The sequence below is a fragment of the Spinacia oleracea genome, chromosome 1 (assembly GCF_020520425.1).
Source record: "Spinacia oleracea cultivar Varoflay chromosome 1, BTI_SOV_V1, whole genome shotgun sequence".
In the NCBI taxonomy this organism is placed as follows: Eukaryota; Viridiplantae; Streptophyta; class Magnoliopsida; order Caryophyllales; family Amaranthaceae; genus Spinacia; species Spinacia oleracea.
The window spans coordinates 102,750,150-102,760,975 of NC_079487.1; the positions used below are offsets into that span (position 1 = coordinate 102,750,150).

The 10,826-nt window shown below is 35.7% G+C and overlaps 1 protein-coding gene across 2 annotated transcripts; it reads right to left on the minus strand.

Annotated features, from left to right (window-relative positions):
- Positions 1 to 181: 181 nt before the first annotated feature.
- Positions 182 to 8,326, minus strand: LOC110801970 (uridine/cytidine kinase UKL1, chloroplastic). 2 transcript variants are annotated; one of them, XM_022007378.2, is made up of 15 exons: positions 8,006 to 8,326; positions 7,531 to 7,622; positions 7,334 to 7,403; positions 7,060 to 7,178; positions 6,416 to 6,512; positions 6,166 to 6,245; positions 5,383 to 5,577; positions 3,333 to 3,416; positions 3,171 to 3,231; positions 2,542 to 2,602; positions 1,879 to 1,972; positions 1,706 to 1,778; positions 1,064 to 1,146; positions 819 to 977; positions 182 to 635 (listed from the first exon to the last, which is right to left on the minus strand). In XM_022007378.2, exons 1-14 carry the CDS (start codon positions 8,181 to 8,183, stop codon positions 831 to 833), a joined length of 1,434 nt encoding a protein of 477 aa, XP_021863070.1. In that variant the 5' UTR covers positions 8,184 to 8,326; the 3' UTR covers positions 182 to 635; positions 819 to 830. The 2 variants fall into 2 exon arrangements, with proteins under 2 accessions (XP_021863070.1, XP_021863069.1); XM_022007377.2 differs by lacking the exon at positions 182 to 635 and having other exon boundaries at positions 637 to 977.
- Between the last annotated feature and the right edge of the window lie 2,500 nt (positions 8,327 to 10,826).

The window sequence follows — 10,826 nt, forward strand, 5'->3', positions numbered from 1 at the left end:
CAGATTAAATCACGTTTTTTACGGTTTAAAAATACATTTTTACGGCTTAAAAGCACATTTATATATAGTTTAAGCAAAGAGTAGTAGTATTGCAGCAGATGTGTTTTTTGTTTGTAAAATTGTTATTTTAACCGGTATATATTTATGTGCTTTTAAAAAAAAAAGTATTTTTTAATGAATATGAGTACAAAACAATCCGATTGCATGTAAATTACATACAAGCTTCTACCCATTGATTTTTCACCATGTCGGAAATAGACAGATATGGATGATACAGACACGAAAAAAAAACGACCGTCCTAAGTTTTAACCATGGTTATGTAAATTGTCCCAGTCCACCTATCCCTAAACTAGCTAATAAAAGTAACAATATGTAGAGGAACTAGTTATCAAAGAAGCTGTGCAGATCATTCAAGAACTGCTAATGCAGAAACGCATGTAGATTTAGTTTATTTCCCTTTGTGCTAATACGGGTGCTTCGCTGATATAAAAATTGTAGTTTACATCACAAGATACTTAATACGAGGCCGAATCCTGCATAAAACTGGAGATGGGCTTTTCGTGCCAGTACCAAGCAGATATTCGAGTAGTAGACTGCAACCTCGTATCAACGAGAAAACACAGCACAATCATCACTGCAATAAGAAAGTAGCATCAACCATTTTGGCAACGTGGTAATGCTTCTCTGAAGTTAAGAATATGACATTCGGGTATTTACTGGCATGTCTGAACTACATTTTTAGACACTTAATATTATCCTAAAATCCCAATAGAGCTCAATCAACAGATGTGTATCAGATACATAATAAAATTTCTACCTCCTTGCATCTTCAGTCATCAGTACCAAAATAACGATCCCCAAATTCTCCCATTCCAGGTATTACACGATACTCTTCATTCAACGCAGCATCAATCTCTGAAGTGACAATCTTCAAGGATGGGTAACGCTTGCAAACACAATGGACGCCTTCAGGTGCCTTTAAGTTTACCAATTCAATTATAAAAAAGTTAGTAGGGGTATTGCAGAGCCAAAGGGTGTAAATCACTGTAAAACTGAACTTACTGATATGAGGTTCAGAAAAATAATATGGGCTTCTGGAACTCCTTTCTGTATAAGCAACTCAATTGCCTGGCAAGCAGAATTACCTTCAAAATAAATTAATCAAACGATGAGTTCTAAACTTCTAATGAATGAAAAATGGACCAATAGTGTACTGAAAAGAGCTTTCAAGTAACGATTAACATTGAACATATTTGACTACTGCGGAAAGGTTTTCCCATATGGTTAACTGGAAGTCAGACGGTGAACGAAAAATTCGCTCCATTACACTCGACTGAACGTCTCCACCACCAAACAAAAGTCCCTAATTTTCAACAAAATTACCAGATCTAGTACTCAAAATTTGTGGCCAACCCCCCTAACAGGATTCTCTCTTCCCAAATAAAGCTAAATCTGAGTGCAAATTGACGTAACCTGCCCCCATCCCATACATGGATGAGCTGGGTCATATCAACACTGGTACACCGTTCCAAATGCAGTCTGGATAACAGTCTTAACAGAGGATATGTTCTAACATGAAAGGGAAGATTTTAAGGATGACATCCTATTTTCAGTTTCCAGAAAATGCTAGGTTGCAGGTGAATACGCACTGCTAGTTGACATCAAATATCTCATTCATGGCAGTATATCAATGTATGAAAATACCTGTGGCAAGGACAGGATCTAATAGCAAAACATGCCGTTCTGATATATCCTTTGGAAGTTTCTCGTATATAAGCTGCGTAATCAAATGTAAAAGTTGAAGCTTAGATTTATCTCCAGAAGAAAGGGATTATACCAAACCAGCTCATAAACAGCTAATAAGTCTTAAAACCAACCTGTTTCCCGTTGTCTCCATCTCGATGTATAAGAATCTTTCCAATCTTTATTCCTTTGCAACAAGCACGCAGTGCATTTTCCATACTTTCACCACTACAGTAATTAAAAGGTCAATATGCGCCATGAGAAAAAGTAATTGAAGATATCATAACGCCAGATTTGAGTTGCACAAAAGAAAGACTAGACATTTCCACCACTAAAATCTCTAATTCTCTACAAATCAGCAAGATCTGAGATAAATATTATCATACTACAACACGTAGAATTTTAGTGGGATTATTAGCTATATACAGATCAGAGTTCCAATTTTCACTGAAATCTCTACAAATCAGCAAGATCTGAGATTTTTTTTTTTTAACGGAGATCTGAGATATAATTATCATACTACAACAGGTACAGTTTTAGTGGGATTATTACCTATATACAAATCAGAGTTCCATTTTTCAAAACATGTAATGCATACTCAATAGTTAAAATAAAGACCAGGAAACTGGTCCATTCAACCATATTTATATCAAGCATTGACACACCACAATACATGCAAAACACAAGATAAGGCAGCTAAGATATTGAAATCTTATAACAGAAAATTTCATACACACTCATAAATCATCGATTGTAAATTCATAAATGTACATATCAAATACCTGTAGCAAGCTCACCTTCTAATAATTGATACACCACACAATTTCTTGCAGAAATCCACCCCAGTGTATACTGATCCTGAAATATAATAACAAAAAATAAATAAAGGAAGACAAGTTAACAGAGAAATAAAATCAAAGGGAAATTAAATTTGACCTTTGCAATGGCAAACAACGCCAGACCACAAATTACAGATACTTATATACTTTTGTTGAACGGTTGAACCTCTCTAGGTGTCTTGCACTTCATTCTCCCATCTAATAACACTTAATGAAAAACAACCTATTCAAAATTTCTAGGCCCAAAACTATATCAATTTTCATGCAATCCTCTAGAAACTTAAGATTAAATGTTTTTCATGAGCTGCTTCTCACCAGCCACTAACTCAAGTCATCCCCAACATATGCAATGTAAGGGCATTTTTCCACAAATGATAAAAGGTAACATTCAATGAAAACTCTTTCACGCAAAAAAAAAAAAAAAAAAAAAAAAAAACTCTTGACTCATCAGCAGCAAGAAATAGCAGGGAAAGCTTAAAAACACAATATTATGTTACACAATTAAAACAATTATTGAACCAAAACTTTCTAAAACCAAATACATGGGACTGTAACCAATTCACAAGCACTGGTACTAAGCAACACACCTGTAGGAGTCACCACTTGCTTCTCAGTGAATGGCAAGTGGCCTAGACCATGCTCCACAACCTGATATAAAAGTTGTTGCACACTTTAAGGTTTAAAATATTCAACATGAGTAAACTGAATACGATAAAATCTGGATTCCAGACAGCCACAGAGCAGGTTACCAGACGAATGAGCCGGTCAGAGTAGAAAACAAAATCATGCTTTGTTATTTCTTGGTCTCGAATCAGTGTATGCATGCCCCTTATCTGCAACATTTTCCAGCATCAGCAGTTGACAAAGTTTACACGAAATCCAGTGCCCAAATAAAACCCTATGTAACACTTTCAAGGAGGCAGTTTGATGCATGAAAATGAATACACAAGCCTGCAGATTATGCAGCATGCACTGTTGCACACTACATAGCACAGAAACCAAAACAAGAAAATAATAACTCAAACAAAAAAGTAGGAATAGGAATTAGGAAACAACGTACAATGCTTTACCCCTTTTTTTTCCATTTTAGATTAAATTGTAACATAGAAACACTTGATTTGGAAATTCAAACAAAAAAACAAATACTTCGCAGACCGTATAGGCTTTAGTTGGCACAGATAACCGTGAAGTAAAACAAAAGCTAAAAAGAAACTAGAAAGTGAGAGAACTACAAGTTAATAGTAGATAAGTTATGTGTTTCCACAAGAAATGATTAAAATGATTAATATGAGAAAATTCATAATTTAACTTACTAGATATTAACAGAAGCTTATTACTTTAGGATATACAAAAATATAAACGTGGCCTAATTAAGTAGGATGAAAGGAGTATCACATACAGTAATTAATGTTTGACAAGGGAAAAATCAGAAATAAAACAATCCAACTAGCAGAAAGTTATACAAGCTAGTTAGTATCATCACCAAATTATCAATTTCAACGTAGAAAATGCACGTCCCAAGCTTCTGAGATTTCAAATTATGATCAGGATTATGCAACTCCACAATCAACAGGACATTATGACTTAATTAATTATTTTGTTAGTTTATGCGTCTTATTAGTTTGGCTTTGTACCTACTTCTTAGCCTACTTAAGGCCATTACTTGTAACATTATTTTAGAAGTTTTGATACAACAACAACAACCAAGCCTTAGTCCCAAGACGATTGGGTTCGGCTATTGTCATAAAGAACCGTTTGCGGAACGCGCATTAGGTTAAAGAGAGCAAACACGCAAAAAGTAGAAAGTGAGAGTGAGGGTAACGAGGCACGAAAAGTAGGGAACAATAAAACAAGAGAAACCGATTTAAAGAAGAGGCGCAAATATGTTTTGAAAAAAAACGAGAGAATTTTGTAGAGAAAATAGAAGACAGAAGGGAAATAAAATAGAGAAAGAGAGGAAAAAGAAGTCATTTAACGCCATATTTTCCTCAATCCCAATAAACTCATATCACGCAATCACCCTCTTTCATATTTGCTTTGGTATTTCCCTACCCCTCACAATTCTATTCTTTTGCCACTCTTTAATCCTTCTAACCGGCGCATCCACCATACATGACCAAACCGCCTTAATTAATTCTTCCTCATCTTGTTCTCAATCAGAATAACCCCTAGAGCCTAATTTCTTCATAATCACCTCATTCCTCAACCAATCCTTTCTTGTATGGCCACACATCCAACACAACATACGCATCTCCGCCATATACATCTTATGAATGTAACATTGTTTCACAAGTCACAGCACAACATTCTATACCATATAACAGTAAAGGTCTAATTGTAGTAAGGTAGAATTTCCCATCGTTCTATGGGGGCATGCCTGGATCACACAAAGAAACCCCGTAGCACTCTTCCATTCCAACTAACCTTATTTAATTCTATGGGTTATATCTCCATTCAACTCCACACCCTTTAGATAATAGATCCTAGGTAGCGAAAGAAATCTGAACTTTTGACAGTCCTCAACTCCTCCCACCCAAGGTGAACGTTCCCTTCAATATACTATGTTTGAACTTTGAAGATTGAATTTAATTCAAAAAGCCACTTTAAATTTGTAAGACCCTTGATTAAGATGAGTCAGGTGAGTGAAGGTTAATAGCCGAATTAAAAACCTTGGTATTTGTTCACCGAGTGAAGATCCAAGATGGCAAACATCCACCATAATCACCAACTCCATGCTACTATTACTAAGAATTTAATTTAAGGAAAAGATATGAAATAAGGAATACAGTACTATCCTACCTGGAATGTTGATTGAATGACATAGACATTGGGATAAACTTTGCACAGATCATGTTGACCAAGCTTTGTGCTAATGTGCTGCACAATTAAATCTATCGCAACATGATTATCACCTCCTCTTGGTATGATAACATCAGCATATTTCTTTGACGGCAGAACAAAATCATCAAAAGCAGGCTTGACAAACTTTGCATACTGCAAGCAACGAGCATTTATTAGCATGTTCTAAACAAAATAGATGAAAGTTAACAAAATGACAAGAAATAGAAAACAAATCAGGAAACAAAAGGCAAACTGAAAGTTTATGCATCTTTTACTTGAAGAGGATATACTCCTTCCGTTTCATATTAATAGTTACACTTTGACTTTCGACACTATTCATAAATTTCAGTTTGACTATCATTTGTGATTTATGGGTAAGGAAAAATATAGTCATGTAGGATCTTGTTTGATTCATCTCGATATGTACTTCCGGAATTTCAATTTTTTATAATTTTTACGAATACAAAATTTGAGATATTAATGTTCACATATTTACATTTGCAAGCGTGAATAGGTAAAGTGCAACCATTATACTGAAACAGAGGAAGTACTGATCCACATTAATGTCAATCAACTTTCCTGTAGCTTGGACACAATAGCAGCATCAATATTGTTGAATTACCATAGAGAGGATTGACAGATGCAGTCCAACCAGAGGGTAATTCACCAGCAGGGAATGCTATTGTCCAAAAAATACACCACCAATATTGACAAATTACAGGATCGGAGAAAAAGTCTTGCCTGCTCAAGAACAGAGTTGATATCCCTACCCCTCTCAACTGTGTCACGCCTGATTCTACGTGCCAGCCTCACATCAGCATCTACAAGAAAACACATGGTACATTAAGAACCAAAGAAAGACATCATCAATAGTGATTCAACTGAAATTGTCCAGATTAAGGGACAGGTAAAGCTATTTCAGGATCAAAGAGTTAATAAGTATCAACTCTATTGAAGCAACTATATGGGAGAAGAAGAAAAAAATTAACACCTGTATCCACGAATATCTTCATGCTCATTAAGTTCCTGACACGTGAATCATGAAATACCAAAATACCTTCCAAGATGATAACATCAGATGCATTCACCTGCAATATTGTTTACACAAACTATAATTCAGGAGTTGTAACTCTTAACTAAATAATACTGACGACCATAGAATTGACAGTAGACAAATTTTCAACAATAGATCATGGATGTTAAAGATTTATAACAGCTCGAATCCATGACCTTTCTATAGCCAAACAATAGAAGTACTCAGAATTGAGAGACTGACCGCTTTTTCCTCTCCTTCAAATTACACAAGACATGAAATATCCCAAAAATTTACTTAACAATCAAATCCTTATACCATCTATCCTAGTTGTCATATTATATTATTAAGAATTATAGAGGGTACAGTTCTTACACATGCATACTATCCACTGTCCTGCATAAACAAACAACCATAATTCCAAAGTTACGCAACACCTCTGGAGAATCTGTTAATGGGCCAGTTAGCATCTCCACTATATATGCATGAAATTCCGACAAAACAAAAAGTGATAAAACACGACTACAACATATAGCACGCCATTAACAACTTCCAAAATCTTAGCATATTTTTACAAACCCAAATTCCAAGCATCCATGTACCTGCCTAAAGGTATCTGTGCGTCTCTGATGTGTCTTGAAATCATAGATAGGAACTTGCACAGGTTGTCCAGATTGAAGCTTCCCAACACATTCAAGAAGCTGCTCGGTGTCAAAAGCATCTACATGACAGACCCCATTAATCACTCACACAAGCTTTTTTTTTTAGAAAAAAGTACTGCATAAAAAGATATACAAACAATAGAACATTGCCAGAACCCATCCGAGGCCACAGATTATGACAAAACAGGCATGAAATGAGTTCTAAGAGCGTTACCAGGATGATCAAAGTTATACTCATGGACACACTCCAATTCCTCATCAGTCAATCCACGATAAAACGAATCCTACCAACATAATTAATCACATGCACATATATTAGAACTTTATCACAAAAATACACAATCCACAAATAACACAAAGCCCGACTCACAGTTACTGCCCAACAATTAAAAGAAGAAAAAAAAGCCTAACCTGATTAACAAGCACAACACGATGATCATGAAGCTGTTGAATTATCATGTCACATACCGTCGTCTTCCCCGATGCCGTCCCTCCCGATACTCCTATACAATAAAAAAAAATCAACAACAAAAATCAAAATCACTTGTATACAAAAATACAAATTATTCCCTAATTTTCATAATATTTGTAACAGTTTGACTTTCGCAATTATCTACTAGTAAAAACTACAAAAACTTCGATACTATAATAGTAGTACACAGTAATCCAACAACATTTTAAACAATAATAATTGCATTTTTATATTACTTAAATTAGTAAACAAAAAAGGCCAAAATTAGATTATGAATAATGCAAAACTGTTGTGATTACTCTGAAACACATCGAGTGATCCGTATGTTCTACAGTTGAACACGAAATGGAAAAAAGTGAAGCAGAAATTGAGCAAGAAAATGCAAAAAATTAGGGCTAATAATACAAAATTTACCTATTACAAAAGGCTGATTGGGAAGATCGGAATCAACGAAGAAGGAAGCGGAAGGAGGAGAACCAGAAGCAGAAGCGCGAGGTGAGGAAGTAGTCGAAGGAGAGAGACGAAGGCCAGAGAAATGAGGGCCTGAAGCTTTCTCCATTACATAATCAATGGCGGTCGTAGCCTCCGGCATTTTTTCTCTCTGGTTATGTTTTTGTGATGAACAAAACGAAACAAATTATGGATTGGTGGAAAATACAAACGCAAGGATAGTTGTCGTGTATAGGCGTCAACAGAAGTTTAATAAATTTTGGTGATTAGGTTGATAGTGAGGTTCTTTTGTAAAGTGGCATATTCCATTTCGTTTAACACTTCCCAGGAATGTCGTCATGTCATTATGGCCATGAAAAACTCCGGATCTATTCGCTTTGATTAAGGGTCACTTATCTCTAATTTTGTTACAAGTCTTGAAATTCATCTTTAATGAAGTCAATAGTTTCAAGACTCCAATTGTCGTCGTAGTTAGCCATGACACGTCCAGAATCGCTCAAGTATCTTAGTTTAAAACACTACTTAGAGTTATGTGTTTGGGATCGAGGGATTCACATTCTATATGGCGTAAGGATTCCTTAAGCAAGTTATAGAAGTAGTATGTGATGAGTCCTAATCCTACAAGGAAAAGGATTCCTCGTTCCGGAACTTCCTGTTACAAGCACAGTCCTAGGGGTGTCAATTCGGATAAACGGATCGGGTTTGGTTGGGTTCAACGGATCGGGTTTGGGTTGAAACGTGTTCATTTGGCTATCAGGTCGATTCAGGTTGGTAGATACGGGTTCATATCGGGTCGGGTTATAATATCAAGTTTACAACTGACTATGTACGACGGTAATTATATAACTATATAAGTATATATATATTTATGAGATTCTAGATCGGTTTACATATATCTAATTCTACAAGACCATAACTATACATTAATATAGCTCTATTGGAAATACATTTGATAAAAAATAATATGTTAAATAAGTTTTGATGAATGTTTAGTTACTTACTTGTTGATAAACAGCAGTTCGATTACTTGGTTGAACACCGTACATTGAATTTTATCTTTAGTTTATAAATGTTCAAAAAGTACAACTTACGAGTTAAATAAGCTTGAAATGCAACAAATTTTGTTGTTACATTTAAATAATTAATGAGTATTATGATTAAGAATTAGTTAATTGAACATGAATCAAAAAATTATATCATAAGACAATCCACGAATGCGATTTTAATTATGAGACAAACACCAAAGACAGTTCCAAACTCTTACTCTCTTTGTTCAAAATCAGTAATCACATAGTCGCAACCCCTTATAATTTAGGAACTAGTGTGTAGCCTGGGCGTTGCCCCGGGTTTTGACTTTTATTCTGATCTTTTTTTAATTATGTGCACGTAGAGATGGTGTCATCATCAAATTACGGTGGTGACATAAGATTAGTGGTCGATCAACAACCTCCCAGATCTAAAACCCCACATTCAAAAATCTAAACAAAGCCGGATCCTTTTCTTCAAAGTAATAACTGTACATTTATAAATTAAATAAGCATTCCCTTTTTTGCATTCACGCACTTTTATTCAATGTATTGTTTATTGTAAAAAGAATATATTTGCTTATATAGAAAGATATTACATAAGTTGTAGTTGGTTAAGATGGTAAGAAGTGTAACTTTAACAAAGAGGTCTTGTGTTCGATCCTTGTTAGATGTTTTTTGGTTGTAATGAAATGTCATGATGCTAATTAGTGGTGACGTGGTGTAATAAGGAGAGGTTTACGTGACACGCATACGTTCTTCAAAACGTCTTTTAATATATTAGTATAGATTGTTAGGACTTATCTCAACATTGATTTATAAAAACGTTCTAGTATATAGTACGACTTTTAATTTGGATTAAATAGAACATGTTGTGGTTGTAAATAGTTCAGGGGAGACGTGTAACACCTCGTATTTTTCTAAATTTATAAATATATTTTATTATATTTATAAAGTATTTTTGTGATTTTTAGAAATTAAATTGCATTTAATGATGATTTAAATATAATTTTTATTTAAAATAATATAATTATTATTTTATTAAATTCTGAAATAAATTAAATAGTTTTATTATCTTATTTTTAAGTCGGGAAATTTATTGGGTCATGTTTTAAATAAATTTCGAGCCCAATCCAATGCAGTTGGTGAACCTAACAGAGTTTTAAAGCTTCTAATCCTAGTCCAAACCAAATTGTGAAAGCCCAATGCAAACCCCTAAACCTAAGCCCACTAGGGATTAGGAACCTATAAATACACCCCTTCATCATTAATGATCCCCTTTAAATTTTCAGAAATTCTCTCTCCTCCCTTGTGCTCTCTCTCTCTTCCGGCCTCCCTCTCTTTGTTTGTCCCCTTGCCCGCACACACCGAGCACCCCTGCTCGTTTGCTGCGTTGCTCGTGCCTCGAGCACTCGCCCCTCCTCGTGCACGATGCCCTGCGCACTCGCCCACACTCCCGCCTCTCGCTCACACTCTCTCACACTCCCTCGCGTCCCTCTACCCGCACAGCCGCACCCCTTGTGTGTTGTTGCTGTTGTTGTTGTCGGTGTGTTGCTGCTTTTGCTCGCGTATGCTCGCCCAGCCACAGCCCCACACTCGCCTCCCTTTTCTCTCGCTCGTGCCCACACGAGTATCGTGCCCCTGCTGTTGAGCCGAAGCCCCCGCCCTGCTTGCTCGTCGCTGCCCGCGCATACACGCACACGGCCCTCGTGTGTGTTGTGTGTTTTGTTTGTGTCCGGTTAATTCTTTTGCGTCCAATC

Coding starts and splice junctions, on each gene's coding strand:
- LOC110801970 (XM_022007378.2), bottom strand. CDS start 8,183: ATGCCGGAGGCTACGACCGCCATTGATTATGTAATGGAGAAAGCTTCA. Junction 6,246..6,415: donor GAAGATATTCGTGGATACAG/GTGTTAATTTTT, acceptor GTTTTCTTGTAG/ATGCTGATGTGAGGCTGGCA. Junction 3,417..5,382: donor TCATTCAATCAACATTCCAG/GTAGGATAGTAC, acceptor AAAATGTTGCAG/ATAAGGGGCATGCATACACT.